Source organism: Cimex lectularius, unplaced genomic scaffold (genome assembly GCF_000648675.2).
Source record: "Cimex lectularius strain Harlan isolate CLEC.00 unplaced genomic scaffold, Clec_2.1 scaffold218, whole genome shotgun sequence".
Classification (NCBI taxonomy): Eukaryota; Metazoa; Arthropoda; class Insecta; order Hemiptera; family Cimicidae; genus Cimex; species Cimex lectularius.
In genome coordinates, this window is record NW_019392822.1 from 108,777 (window position 1) to 124,674 (window position 15,898).

The 15,898-nt window shown below is 36.4% G+C and overlaps 1 protein-coding gene across 3 annotated transcripts in view; it reads right to left on the reverse strand.

Annotated features, from left to right (window-relative positions):
* The window catches only part of LOC106672275 (potassium voltage-gated channel protein Shal), a 107,333-nt gene that overhangs the window by 61,389 nt on the left and 30,046 nt on the right, over window positions 1-15,898 (reverse strand). For all 3 annotated transcript variants that reach the window (XM_014403578.2, XM_024228422.1, XM_014403588.2), the window contains exon 2: window positions 13,048-13,210. In XM_014403578.2, the coding sequence (XP_014259064.1) occupies window positions 13,048-13,210 (163 nt within the window). The remainder of the gene's footprint in view (window positions 1-13,047; window positions 13,211-15,898) is intronic.

Consider the following 15,898-nt stretch of genomic DNA (forward strand, 5'->3'; position numbering starts at 1 on the left):
TACTCTACGATCAGCGATCCCCACTATCCAGATTTTCGTCAGGAAGCATCGAGTACAGTCGACGACAAAAGAACCGGACACTCATATTTTTATTCAAACTACATGTATTATTGCCGTTACATTTATTACAACATACTTATTTTAATACAAACCAAATAACCGAGATCAAAAATTCATTGGTTTGTTTTAAAAAAATTAATTTTAATGGTTTGGTAGAAAATTGATCAAAACACCGGAATACCATTTTTTGATATAATGAACTTAACAATTTATTACACGGTTTTGCTCATAAAATTTAACTAACAATCTATTTCATGGTTTCGCTGATACAATTACATCATTTTCGTCGAGTAGCTTCAGAATAGGACACTCATATTTTTTGTAATTTATTTCAAACTATGTATATGTAATTTTGTTGTTATATCAATTACAACATTCATATTTTAATATAAAACAAATTAAACGAGATCAAAAATTCATGAGTTTTATAGAAATTATTTAATTTTGATGGTTAGACAGAAAATTGATCAAAAGACAGGAATAATTTTGTTTAAAATAATAAAATTTAACTAACAATATTTATTACATGGTTTTGCTCAAAATAGTCCATTAAGAACAAAAAAGGCGTTGCTATTGTGATACTGATTTGTGATACACGCTGTGTGACTGTACGTGGCGTGCGCTTGACGGCGCATAGATGTGCACACCCTACCAAAACGTGGCAAGGTGTCGGGTAGTATCGGGTAGCGTCGCATAGCGTTGCATCGGGTGTGTTCCCTGCTTTACCAGTGTATGCCACTCGATAACTTATCTTTAAGACGCTTTTAGTGAGTTTTCATTAACAGTTTGCATGAGTTTTAATGAAGGTTAGACAAGCAGGCAATTTAGTGCGCTTCCTCGTGAAAAAGTCTGTACGTTTCTCCTGGGGTTTTAGGTGTGAACCATCAAAATGACGACGCAATTTAATTGGAACCATTGAACTGTTAGGAAATGTCAGCCTCTATAAATCTCAAATCTAGTAGCGGTCGTGGTACTAACGCTTTTTAGATATTACACATCCACTGGCTGTTTGATCTGCACCTTAAAAAGGCATTATAACCTTATAAAAAGACTTGTAGATTTTGGGCACGCTGGATCCTGCTGACGTGATTCATGTGAAGGGTGTTCTTCATTTGGCTTATCGTCAGTAATGTCCTCATCGGAAGGTTGTCCTTCCGCTTCATCAATTCCAAGTTTGAATTTGGATACAATCCAGAGAAGTAATTATTTTTTAAATGGAACACCGGGCATCGACGAAACAAATGTCCCCCATGCTAATCAAGCCCAACAATCTTTATTTTTTAACTACAAAAATTCGTATTTAATGGCTTTAAACGACATTTAAAACGAATACTAGAAACTCCAATTCCATTTTGCGTTCATAACATCAGCGAGAAAAAATGTGCTTCAGCTAATCAAATCCAAAAATCCTAATTTTTGTCTGTTATAAAATAGTTAATTAAATTTGGAAGAGTAAGCAAATTTTAAATGGAACACCTGGTATCTCAGATTATAAATTACCCCTCCTCTCGCAAAAATGTATATTTTTTGTTGCTATAAAAATTTGAATTTATATTCAAACTTGCTTTTTTGGTGTCCGGTAAAAAGCCTTAAGCTTAGCGAGGAGCTCAAGATAAAAAAATGGCGATGCACAATAGACCAATACTGGTCGAGGTGCGCAGGCTCCTATATAATCTGTAATCTATCTAACATGGTATAACCTAACCCTAACCATCCCTAATCAATAAAAAAATTAATATTTATTTCAACATGAATACGTTTTTTGGCTGGGTTCATAAATTAGGTTAGGTTAGGTTGGGTTGGGTCAGGTTGGTTAGTTTGGGATTATTTTAATTAGGTTGGGTTAGGGGACTATTTCATTCTTATTTCTCTTATTTATAGTCACAAAATCTAATCATTGTCAATCAAATATACAAGAAGAAAAATGAAACTTTAAAAACGGTTGTAATAACCTTGAATTTGGATAGAAACCAGACGGGTTATGAATTTTTAAGTGGAAAACCAGACATCTCAGACTAAAAAAATTCCACCGGCTATCCACCTCAAAAATTACTCCTTTTTATTTGCATTCCAGAGTTTAGGGTTTGGGACAGGCTAGGTTATGTTAGTTATGGCTATGTTAGGTAGGGTTAGAGGTAGGTTAGGGCTAGGGCTAAGGTTAGGGACAGATTAGGTTAGGTTAGTCTTATATATACCTAACCTCATGTTATACTATTGTACATATTATTTTCTTATCTACTAAAAAAAATGTACTGATAACCTTGCATAACTAGACAGAAAGCGGGAAAAAGCTCTGAAACGTGGCTGATTTTTTACATGAATATATTTTTGGTGTGGATACTCAATTTTTGGCATGTGTTTGGTTGTGTTAGCGTAGGTATTTTTATATATGTATCTAATATCATTTAATATGATCCTATATATTCTAGGTATAGAAAACAAATCGACTTATATATAATATCCTTGAAATAATACCAAAATTAAGGCAGAAAACCGTATGTAATAAAAGTATTTTTATGTATTATTTATATATGGTAAAATATTATTTTTTCTCGGCGCCTAGGACCCCTTGACAAGGACGCTAGGACACGTGTCTAATATTTTCAACATGGATATGTTTATTATGCTGGATACACACTTTTTGCATTATATAAGTTGGCTGGGTTAGCTTTAGGTTAAGTTTAGTATAAGGTTAGTGCTCGGGCGTGTCGTCCTTAAGGAAAACCCCAATCGTGACGCTTCAACTGCTATCGAATGGGTGGTACAGTGTGGACAAGGCGGGAGGCGCAGCCTGAAAAGGCGAGCCTCGAGTCCTCGTTCAAGTGAACGAAAGTGTTCCTTTCTCAATCCAGGTTCTTCTCTCTTCCCTGCGACCTCTCCCAACCCTTGGTAACAAGGGGGGTTTCCAGGCGAAAAATAATGGTGCAGCCTTGAGAGCGTGGCAACCTCTCTAAAGGACAAGCTGGATTCGTGTCGGCCTCTGGGCCGGCAGGGAACGGCGGTGCTTTATTAGAGGCACACGAGGGTTAGGGTACCAGATCCTGTCTGCATAGACTGGGTAGTGTGCGTACTACGGGGTAACAGAAATGTTCCAAACTCCAGCCCCTGCTCCAATGGGATTGGATTCGTAGGCTCCTAGAGAGGCCTTAGAGAAGAGGCTGTTCTTCTGTCTGTGATCTTCGCCCAAGCACTAGCATATGACCATCGTTATAAACCCGGCCTCACGGGATAAGAAAGATCGACCATCGAAGCGTATAGCATGGAGGACGCCCAGACTACGCTGACGGAGTCCCTCGAATACGTGAGAAGTGGCGGATGAGAATGGATAGTAGTCGCTAGTCTACACGGATGGCGTCCTTTACCGAAGGCAGTCTCCTCTAGGGGGTGGTTAGCAATTCCACTCTACACAAAACCGCGGCCGGAGCGGAAGTTTTTACGCTGGAGGAGCCCCAATACTCTGGGAGATAGAGTAGCCTTCTCTATCTAGGGAGTGCGTGGGAGACCAGGCTGTGCATTTCAGCCACCTTGGGCAGCCCTTTACGCGCGGCGTACGGTCTGATGCACAATGTAAACCCAACCAATCGGAATGGGCAAACGGGACGTGAGGTCCGTCTTGACACCTCGGGGCTGGGGCGGCTTCTACACCAAAGCTCGCGGCTGTAACACACGTCCGGTCGCGAGGGGAGGTGCGCCATCTCTGAGCTTGAGAATCAAAACGTCCGGTAAGGCCATGGTCCATGTACGGATGGTAAAGATCCTCATTGTCCTTTTATGGATGACCGAGTGTTTGGGAACGCATTTAATTGCTATCTCCAACCCCTTTCTCTCAAAGTTTGCCATCACTAATCCTCTTCTCTCCAATTTCACCAGAAACTCTCTCTCCCCGTCTTTTTAAATTCCGTGATCCGTCTCTTCTTCGCCTGCTCTCGCAGCGTTAACATCTCCGTTATTCATTCATTCCCGTTGGTGCCGAAACGAGGAATTTTCTCGCTGGCAACAAACAACAAGCAATTGGTTGCTGGCGAACAGTTAGGGACGGGTTATCTTAGGCAGGGTTATGGTTAAGGACGGGTTAGGTTTTATATAATATTTATAATATTTTATAATCTAATATGACCCTGCATATCATTTTCTTATTCTATATAAAAAAAATCATTTAAAGTTATATAATAACCTTGAAATACATTGTCAACTAGAGCAGAAAACCCCATTAAAATAATATCTGAATAGATTAAAATATTGGTTTTTTTCGGCTTCTGAGTGCCTTTTTACAAGAACGCTTGGACACGTGTCTCGTATTTTCAACATGGATATATATTTGGGCTGTCTTTGGTTTTTTATATATCTAATTCCATTTATTACGGCCTGTATATTAATTTATTATCCTAGGTGAAAATATTGCACATTTAAGGCAGAAAAACCTATAGAAAAAATTGTTTACATTACTAAAAAAATCTCTTCTCTTAGGGTCATGGCAAGAAACCTCTGACACGTGTCTAATATTTTTCGATCTACTATCGTAAACCATTAAAATCGGTGATCCCAATTCCATAGCCTCCCCTTGTAAGTAGAAACAAATGGGAAAAAATCGGAGGTCAGTGGTCAAAGGTTTACACGTTTGAAGACGGTTATATAATAGTGATCCAACTATATAGAAAAACACTAAACCACCAGTGATGATGGCCCAAAGCCAAAACGAGCCTGACCGACCAAAATGATCTTAAATGTCCACGCTGCAGGTTTATAATTCAACCTGATGGTCAACATTAAAAAAAATATATAGTTTAAGGATTTAATTGGTACATTTGCATTTCTTACTAAAATGGAATTTTTACTTTACGACTGATATATTCACAATTAATGGCAATAAATAACTTATTTGCTTGTAGTAAGCACAATATTTTTTTAAAAAATTGATACCTACCTCTGCATTATTAGAATGTAAACGTGTATGTGTTTGTAGATGACGGAAAATCTATTGTTTTTTTCTTATTTAAGGGCGTTCCATAGAATGGACACATTTTTACAATCTAAGTACTAAATTAATAAGGAAACTATACGCAAAGAATTATTCCGAAGTACGGGACAAAAATGAGTCATCCGGACTTTTTCAAAGATTAGACTGACGTATGGATACGTTTCGAGCCCTCTCTTGTTCGGTCTTTTCTTTAACGAGGTGCTAGAGACACTGGATGCCTGTCTTTAAAGCATTAATTTCTGAGTTCGCCATAAAATTTTAAACATTCTATACGTTCCATTTTACTCTTCAAATCCGACAAAAATATGTTGGCGCTCAGTGGAGACGGTAGTGGGAAAAATAATTAAAAAAGCAAATCAATACATATTGAACATGTATGAAAAAATGGTTGGGCGCCATCATTATATTTGTTAAAAACAAAACCAAAGATGGAAAATTAAAATAATAATAAGGCCCCAGCGCAGGAGAAAAGAGGAAAACCAAAATTAATTATCTCAACGTACCCTGAAACCACTAGAGACCTGGTTGGTTTTGTTGTCGATAAACAAATTAAAATAAAATAAATAACTCGAATTATACAACAATAAATTATACCTTTATTCAGAAAGCAGTCGAGCAAAATTACTAAAAAAATACATCGAAAAGTTTTAAAATCGATATCTTGCATATTCGTGTTTGACCCATTTAATTTTTTTTGTTATTCGCGTTAACTTTACGTGCAGTTTGATCAGATAGAAGATCCATTATTGCGTTCGATAAATTGACGGCATTAATAACTTTTTAAATATTTAAAAATAATTATAAAAAAAGGGATATTTTTATAACTAATTTGATTAAATTTATAGGAAAATGCGCATTTAAATATTTTGCTTTGGATTTGTGGTTAAATCGTTCTTACAGTTGCTATCCTGATGTTCCAGTTATCATTGCAGCAAGACACTTAAATCGTATAACCTATCTCATATTAAGTTGTTTTAGACCACGTGCCAAGCATAGTATTCTATGGAGCACAGGTTTGGGGAGTGTAAGGTACGGCACTGCAGAAAAGCAACTAAGAATGTGAGTTTCAATCTTCATGGAGGTCAGTAGATAAGTGAAGAAAGGAAAAGACTAATTGTTGGGTTCACCAAGCTTTTGGCAACTTATAATGCCATCATCAGGGCCTCCCCAAGAGTGCAGAAAACGATTAACATGGTAAAACTATAGTAAGGACGTTTTGGGTTTAAGGTTATGAAGCACATGGCCAGCAAATTACATTAAACATGGTGAAAACAGTCATCTCGCTAATAACATGTTTTTACATAACAGTCCAACCTGAGGCTACGGTGTTCGTCGCTTAATTAATATTAATTTTAATCCTATGTACTGTCTTCATAAATAGCTATAATTCTAGACAAAATACTCTGTTATAATAAATGTCACTTACAAGAAATTGCTAGTATAACAAAATTGTTGAAACCACAATCATATGGATTTTATTAGAGAGATGACTGTTTTCACCATGTTTAATGTAATTTGCTGGCCATGTGCTTCATAACCTTAAACCCAAGACGTCCTTACTATAGTTTTACCATGTTAATCGTTTTCTGCACTCTTGGGGAAGCCCTGATGATGGCACTATAAGTTGTCGAAAGCTTGGTGAACCCAACAATTAGTCTTTTCCTTTCTTCACCTATCTACTGACCGCCATGAAGATTGAAACTCCACATAGATTACCTGCAGGTCGATCAACAAACATCATAGCAACTAAGAATGTTCATCAAAAAATTGTTTCACCTGCCTATTTGGATGTCCCCTGCCTTTATATACATGGAAACGAAGTGTAATTTGAATTACTTTCACAGCCTAAAGCTACATTTAAATTATATAATAAAAGTTAAGAACATGTCGAATAACAGATGCCCAAAGATAATCGCATCATAAAAAAAGAGTTATCCTGGTTCAAGAATTTTCATGAATTGGGCATTGATATAGATACAGACATAAACTTTGATAACATGAACTGACTGGCCAATAATGTTTAACAAATTATATAAAGATATACTTGGGAAGTACAAACAAGACCTGATAAATGATTTTCAGGCCAATGAAAAAAAAACCTATTTTATAAGGAATTGAATTTCGATTTTGATTCAAATAAAAAACTACTTAAGTAAGCATTTTACTTTCAATTCCATGAAATGGATCATAAAAACAAAATGAATGTTGAAATGTTACATAGAACTTATTTCAATGAAAAATGAATTGTCCAATATGTACAATGTTTATGGAAGACATGTTTTATCTCTCTATCTCCAGTGTTCTCACAAAAAAGGATAAAGTGGCTAAGTTCAGATCAACTTATGGAAAAGAAATATTTGAGTATCTAAATGGAAAAAAACTGGTCAGCGTTGGTAGGTGATTGTAAACAAGCATAACTATTGAGATTGCAATTTGTCTTTCTCCAGAAGTAAGAAACGATAATTTAGTTATTTTGAAATCAATAATTATATACGCGGTTGACACACGGGCACCTCCTCTTGGCCAAAGCCCATTATGCAGAAAAAGGTTGCTCGATGAGTCCCATATAATAAAGGCGTGTCGTGCCTTGGCTCCGTACAGAGAGCGTGTAGGCATGCCGCCGGATTTAAGAAAGGTATTGGGGAACAGGAGAGAGTTTCTGAGTCACCTGTTCCGAATTTTAGAGGACGTGGTTGTTTTTATGTTGCATACAGATCTGTTTTATGTGTTTTGTGGTTCTGTGTCAAGAGTGAATGTATTTATCGGTGTGAATGGGGAGGGGCTGATGGTGAAGTGGTATATAGGAATATCGAGTACCCCATCTACCAAACAGTATGACTGCGATAATTACGTAGGTATGAATGTATTTATTGGTGTGATTGTGTATAGAGCGTGTAGCGGTATTTTGTTAGCGCTTCGGGGCTGAAATGAACAAGCTGTCGAATGCCCGAAAAAAAGCATAATTTTTTCTTTATATAAGCTAAAATATAAATGATAAAATTTCAGTTTGTATAAATTCAAATTGCTGGAAATTTTAAGTAAATCAAGACTCCCATATAGGTGTAAAACACTGTCTTTAAGCTATCGGGTTGTCCGGAAAATAATGCAGGATTTTAAGTTTTCATTAAAAAAAATCTATATAAAATATTCTGTTTACGTTTACAGGATTACTCATTTGTATGAATGTCAACACTTATTAATCCTCTTCCAAATGATATTGTTTGTTTACCTCTGTAGCATTCCGCTACTTGGAAATAATTCAGTCATCCTTATAATGTCAAAGCGAGAATTTCGTACGATTTTCTTTTACGAGTTTAAACTCGGCCGAAGCGGAGCCCAAACGGCTAGAAACATTAACCAAGTCTGGGGCGAGGGTTGTGTTAATGAGTGCACTGTGCAAAGGTGGTTTAAAAAATTTCGGGAGGGAGATTTCAGCCTTGAAGATGAAGAAGGTCGTGGAAGGCCTTCCTCTCTTAATGATGATGTTCTGCGATCAGTGGTGGAAGAAAACCCCAAAACAACTGTTCGAGAACTTGCAGAGCAACTCAAAGTCAGTAAAACGACCGTCGCTGACCACCTCAAGGCGATTGGAAAAGTGAAAAAACTCGAAAATTGGGTTCCACACTCATTAAACGATCGCCAAAAAATCAGCGCTTTGATGTTTGTGCATCACTTCTTTGTCGAAACAAAAATGACCCATTTCTGGCCAGAATTGTTACATGTGACGAAAAGTGGATTCTCTACGATAACACTAGACGTTCTGGACAGTGGCTCGACAAAGGAGAAGCTCCAATACATTTTCCAAAGCCCCCAACTCATCAAAAAAAGGTAATGGTTACGGTATGGTGGGCTTCATTTGGTTTAATACACTACAGCTTCTTAAATCCTGGCGAAACCATCAATGCTGAATCATACTGTAACCAAATTAATACCATGCATCAGAAATTGGCAGTAATGAAGCCCTCTTTGATCAATCGGAAAGGGCCCATTTTGTTGCATGACAACGCTCGACCACATGTGTCACGTGTAACGTCACAAAAATTATTGGAGCTTGGCTATGAAACTTTGCCTCACCCACCCTACTCTCCGGACCTCTCGCCTACTGACTACCATTTTTTTAGACACCTGGACCACTACTTACAACACATAATATTCAAAAATCAAACGGAACTGGAAAATGCATTTATTGACTTTATCAATTCTAAAAATTCTGAATTCTACTCAGACGGAATTAATAAGTTACCAACACGTTGGGAGAAATGTATTGAGAGTATGGGAAATTATTTTGATTAAAGAACATTGCTTTAAAGTAACTAGTTTCTTTTTTTTTGTTTAATACCAAAATCCTGCATTATTTTCCGGACAACCCAATAATATATAACATTATGCTATTTTATCTTATGCATAGTTCATGAAAATAAAGACTTTAAAATAAAAAATTTATAATTAACAAAAACATTCTGTGAAGGGGAGAAAACATTTAGTGAATTAATAGATCTAACTAAAAAAGGAAGAGGAAAATTTGAAGAAGTGTGCATACAGCTCCAATGTAATTATTGTAACGAAACGTTTTCTTTTGTTTCATAAAAGAATTGATCGCATCACGGAAATGGCTACTGTTTTTCTATTCGTTGTCATTCCAAGTACAAAAGAGTATAATAAGACCCTTATTTTTACAAAGATATTTTTTTCTCCAAATCCAAGTGCATTTTTCGAAATGGAAAAAGGCCGATTAAAAAAAAATCTTTTATATTAAAGATAGCAGGTGTTCAGGAGAATGTCGGAGTTAGAATTCCGTTGGATCGATCGCGAGCTTTGCGGGGGTGGGAGTAGGAGTAGAACCGGGAGATCGGGCACTGCGAAAATCCCACGAATCCCACCCCAGCCCCTCGGAAATCACTGGCATCCCCGATCCCATGTGGATATAAGGGTAAGCCATAAATTTTCCATTTTCCCCTCTCCCTTCTCTGGGCCTCGTCAAAATCTCACTCGCATTCTCTGGTACTCGTACCATTATGTGACGAACACGCAAGCGACGAGGAGTAACCCATGAACCTTAGGCTATTACCCAAATATTCATTTTTAAATTAAACCGATTTTATAGACTTCTTCACAACTCTTAAATATTTTTTTTTAATGTCAGATCACAATCGCGCCCTTAAATAATTTGCTGGAATCTTCTTAGGTGTTTACAAATTTAACTAGTAATAGTAGTAACTATTTTTTAATCAAAAGTGTGCAAATTTTGAAGAAAAAGCTTGATTGCTAACCATAAATCAAGTGTGCATAAAGTTAGTAATTAATTAGAGCAGTGAATGAAATGCGATGAAATCATCCTGGGAAAAGGCGACGGATTTTCCTCCTCTTGTGCAGCTGAGGCCATCCTGGGCGGAGGGATCAGGAAGGGTCTCGGAAAAGGATTCGGGGCTTGAATAAGGAGCCCGGGGCGGTGAAAAAGGCTCTCCGGAAAATCCTCGGATGGACATGGAGAAGGGCAGCAGCGCCACCAGAAAATAAAATATAAATGTATATTAATCCATTTACGTTTTAGTGGTCAATTGACCAAGTTACTTCTTTCAATTAATTATTTTTTCTATGTAAGTTCTTGGTTGAGGCAATTGAAAGAAGTAACTTGGTCAATTGACTACTAAAACGTAAATGAATTAATATTTAATAAGTAAAAGAAGTATCACTTCACTAAACAGCTTCCCGTGGCCACTTCCTAAGTCGCTGAGAATCGAATCATGATTATACGACATTTGAAAAATGGCAAAAAGAGGGAAAATCCGAAAGGTTGTATGTTGAGATGGAGAGTTGGTGTGTACTCTGGAGAGAGATAAACAAATTTAAAAATAAAACATTTATCTGTGGCAACAATATCACCCTTCATTCTTGGTGTACGCACATTATCCACTTATTAAATCCTGACATTAAAAACAAGGTTAGAATTCATTATTTAGAACCGGCTATTTTCGAACCTCTATCAGACACTCAATTTACACTTGAAGAGAACATTAAAAGCAATTTGATAGAATTGAAAAATGGCAAAAAGGAAGGAAAATTCGAAAGGTAGGTTGAAATGGGAGGTTGGTGTCCGCGAGGATCGAAGTCACGATAGCTCAAGTGGTAGAGCAGCGGCGTATTTATCCGAAGGTCGTTGGTTCGAATCCCGCTCGTGACACTGATTTTTTAATCTCAACCAATACCTTACGTAGAAAAAACAAATTATGTATATCTTTGAATTTGGACGCTTTTCTACAGTATCTTTTTAATGTTAGTCCTTAAGTAGCTCAGAACGCATAGTATGTTAGGTTTTTGTCGTTTTGTTGGTTTTACACAATTGTTGGTTTTTTTTGTAATTTAATTAGCTGTTAACGGATATCATAGTTTTGCTCGAATGTTTTTTAATAAAAGTGTTCATTTTTCTTCTATAATTCAAGAGTATTTTATTTTACTTTTTGTTGTAGAGACCACTCCTTGAGGTCTCTAGTGGTTTCAGGGTAAGTTGAAATCATTTAAGTTTTGACTTTCCTCTCTTCTTCGGTGCTGGGGACTTTTATTATTATTTTTTAATTATCCATCCTGGGTTTCGTTTTTAACAAATATAATGATTTGTTGAAAACCTTGCTTTTCATATATGTCCAACAGGTATTTATTTACTTTTTTAATTAATTTTTCCCACTTCCGTCTCCACTGAGCGATAACATATTTTTGTCGGAAATTCTTGGCCGTAAAACAATTTTGGTGAAATTGAACGTATAGATTGTTAATTTTTTTTTTTGCGAACTCAGAAATTAACACTTTAGAGACATCCAATGTCTCTAGCATGTCCTTAAAAAAAAAGACCGTTTAGGAGAGGGTTCAGAGTGTACCCATGCGCCAGTCTAATCTTTGAAATGTGCCGGATGGCTCATTTTTGTCCCGAACTTTGGTATAATTGTCTATGATTAGTTTCCTTGTTAAATTGCACAATTTTAGCATAAATCCCGAATCTACTTAGTTAATAAAAATCGATCCATTCTATACACCGCCTTAAAAATAGATTTTCCGTCATTTTCAAATATGTATAAAATAATGCATAGGCCTACTTAAAACCAACACGCACCTATTCCCTAATAAAAGTAGGTCATCATTCTAGCGGAATCAACGTAGTACAATTTGGTATATTCTGGGACTAAAATTGAATGTATAGTTAGTTTAAAATTGTATGGTAAACTCAGAAATTATTACTTTAAAGACAGTAATTAAGGGTCTCTACACGCCGTTAAAGAAAAGACCAAATAGCAGAGAAGTTAGAATGCTCCCATGCTTTACATCCATCTTTGAAAAATTCTGGATGCCCCGTGTTTGTCCAAAACTTTGGCATGATTCTCTACGTCTTTATTGTAATTATCTCGTTAAATTGTACAATTTTAGTATAAATCTGAAGCTACTTAGTTAATTCAAATTGTATGGTAAACTCAGAAATTATTACTTTAAAGACAGTAATTAAGGGTCTCTACACGTTGTTAAAGAAAAGACCAAATAGCAGAGGAGTTAGAATGCTCCCATGCTTTACATCCATCTTTGAAAAATTCTGGATGCCCCGTTTTTGTCCAAAACTTTGGCATGATTCTCTACGTCTAAATTGTAATTATCTCGTTAAATTGTACAATTTTAGTATAAATCCGAAGCTACTTAGTTAATAAAACTCTATCCATTCTATAGAGCGCCCTAAAAATCACCGAAAAACAATAGACTTTCCCGTCATCTACGAACACATAATATAATAGTGCATAGGTGTACGAAATTAAAAGCGACACGACTCACATTCGCTAATAACTTATAATAAGCAACACGATTTGATATATTCTGGAGTGAAATTGAATGTACAGATTGTTTAAAAAAAAAAATGGCAAACTAAGAAAGGCTGATCTTGGCGAGACGAACGGTTTTTCAACACTTTTGAGAAAACCCTTGTTAATAGAGAATAAACCTTTTTTTCTCAAAATATCTCAGTTTTTACTCACTCTCTGAGCTTTTCGTTTGTCCGCTCTCTGATTTTGGTGGTAGATTCTGCTGAAGTTGGAAACGATCACAGGTACAGGTAGAGCTATCACCAAGACACCGCTGAGCGAGCATACACCGCCGACAATCTTCCCGGCTATCGTTTCCGGTACCATGTCACCATACCTGAAACAAAAGTCCCGTTAGACCTTATCTCAAAACGTGAATAAACATATACGTCAAAAGTTAAAACCCCAGACTGTCAACTCTCCCTTATGCTGTTTACGCAAGAAATAAAATTGTTAAATTTAGTCGTTTCTATTACTTAGAGACATTTACCGGCAGTCTATGAATTGACTAGGAAAAAGTAACCCGACTAGAAAATAAAGTACATCTTATGACCCTGCTTGCATATCTCTTCTTGTTTGATGAACGTAGACTAAAAACAAAACATACAACATGGAATTAATATTTACTGTGATTGATAACTGAAAGGTGCAAAATGGCTCGAGGACGAAAACCTTGCATTAATTCGGAAGATCAATATTTCACGAGAGAGATACAAAAGTCGGAAGGTGGGTTAATACGCAAGACTGCTTAAATCTTACAAAAAGAAGTTCAATTTAACTTTATATTAGTGTGCATGTGTGTGTGAATAAGAGCTGTAATGCGTCCTGTTTGTAAGCGAAGGGGACATTGAAGATTTGAATGAAAAGTTCCTTCTTTGGTAGAAGAGAGGGTTTTGTATTTCTTGCGGAAAGCCTTCTAAATTGGTCCTGTGGGATCGTGAGTGGAAGTTCAAGTGTACAACAGGTGAGTGTTGAGCTGAATATCTGACGACCTCTTTAAAAGCTTAGCAAACCCTTTGGAAGGGTAGCGCTTTTTCTCCAGGCTTACGCCATCGAGCCGACCAACCAATGCAGACCGGGGTCTGAAAGTCTCATTTGCATTGCAAAAACATAAAAAATATCCCTTATTATAATATTCAAAAACAGAGAGTTAGAATTGGTTTATAATTTTATGATAATCTAGAATAAAAACACTGGGGAATCATCATAAAACGGAAATTCCTTTTATGGAAAATATTATATTTGCATTTATTATAGCGCAATTGTAAAATTATTTTCCCTTTTATTCTTCTTGATCACTTGGTGGATATTAAGAACTGTTGAAATGAGTTAATAAGAACCTAGTGAAAACGAACATTAAGGGCACACAGCAGACATCTAATTGGCTGTTGAAATTGTATGAAATGCTTTATCCTATTATGCTTATTGCCGAACCGAAAATGTCCGAAACTCTCATTTATTTATTTATCTTTATTAATGAACTTATTTGTGTGTTTTTAGTTCATTAATAGTTAAATTACTCGCCGATTATGACGTCATATTGGTGAACCAGAAACCATTCCGTTAACGCTATTTCATTGATTGATATTTATTGATTTATTATTGATCGTCATTTGTAGAGTGACATAAAACCCAATTTCGTATGTCCTCTCTTATTTCAGAAATCGTACGGACACTCCCCGATGACGACGTCACATTGGTGAACTGAAAACTTCCACCTTTTCTCTCATCTAGTTTCACTTGTAATATACTCATTATTATAAAATCCACCACTTCCGTTTTCTGCGGTTGCAGGGAAAAAGTGGGATAAATCGAAAATTGTGAAAATCCAGTTAAGCACATGGAAAAAAAACTTCAGGAAGCTATACTTATGAGTGAATCGGAAAAATGTATTCGCCACAAAATTGTATACGCCGCATGATTTTGTGAAAATCATGAACCTTTAAAATTAACTGAATCTTACGACTTGACCCACTTGTCGCTGAAACTGTAGAAAATGTAGGATATGATTAAAAAAATTCCCAGTACAACATTCTCAATTGAAATCATAGAACTAATCTCACCCTGTAATACAGTAAGAACAATTTTGCTACTAATCAGGAAATAGAAGATGAATCTGAAATTTTTGACCCACCGAAATTAAGAAATAAAGCATTTCAAAAAAATCACACAACTAGTAGTAGCACTAACGGCAATCGGTAGTAAAGTCCACAGCCAATTGGGATTGCATCAAACCCTGCCAGATACTGGGTATAACGCCAAAATTACCTTTATTTGGGTATCAGGAGTAACGAGGAGGTCGATAAATTGACCAAGGAAGGTTCGATGAAGACACCTATCGGCCCTGAACCTTTCGCGGCATACCAAATAGCCAAATAAAAGATCCATCAGACGAAAGATTAAAAATATGTCATCGTTTCAATGCGAATGCTGACCAAATAGGCGAAAAATTCATGAAAGGACCATCAGGGAAACAAGCGAAAACTGGTAAATCTAGGATGTGTACTATAATGACAATAGGACTACAGACTGGACACCGCAAAATCCAGAGTCATCTGTCAGATATTGATATTGCACAGTAAACCAACATCGGAAAGAGGCCGACTCCTTTTAATCTTATTCTTAATATCATTTAGGATTAGTCCTCGACAGACGATTAGCGTAGAATGCCCACCTCAATAGAAATCTTAGAGCACAATGGACATTCACAAGCTATGGTAGAACGTGGAACCTAAGATGACCTTACGATAGCCACGACCACTAGGACAAAAAGTAAACGTCCCAGATAAGACAACATTAAACAAAACATGTCAAGAAAACTCAGAGCATAAATAAACTAAAACTTCAGCACATTCACAATAGAGAAGAAAAGCAATCGAACCAGCCCACACCATCGCCGACCAATAAACGGTTAACGTTTATCCAATTGTTAGACAACCTCCACAAATAAATACCTTAACCTCAATCTTTTGCAATTTTTAAGTTTAGTCGTTTTCTACGTTTTTTTTTTCTAGCCCAGCCAATA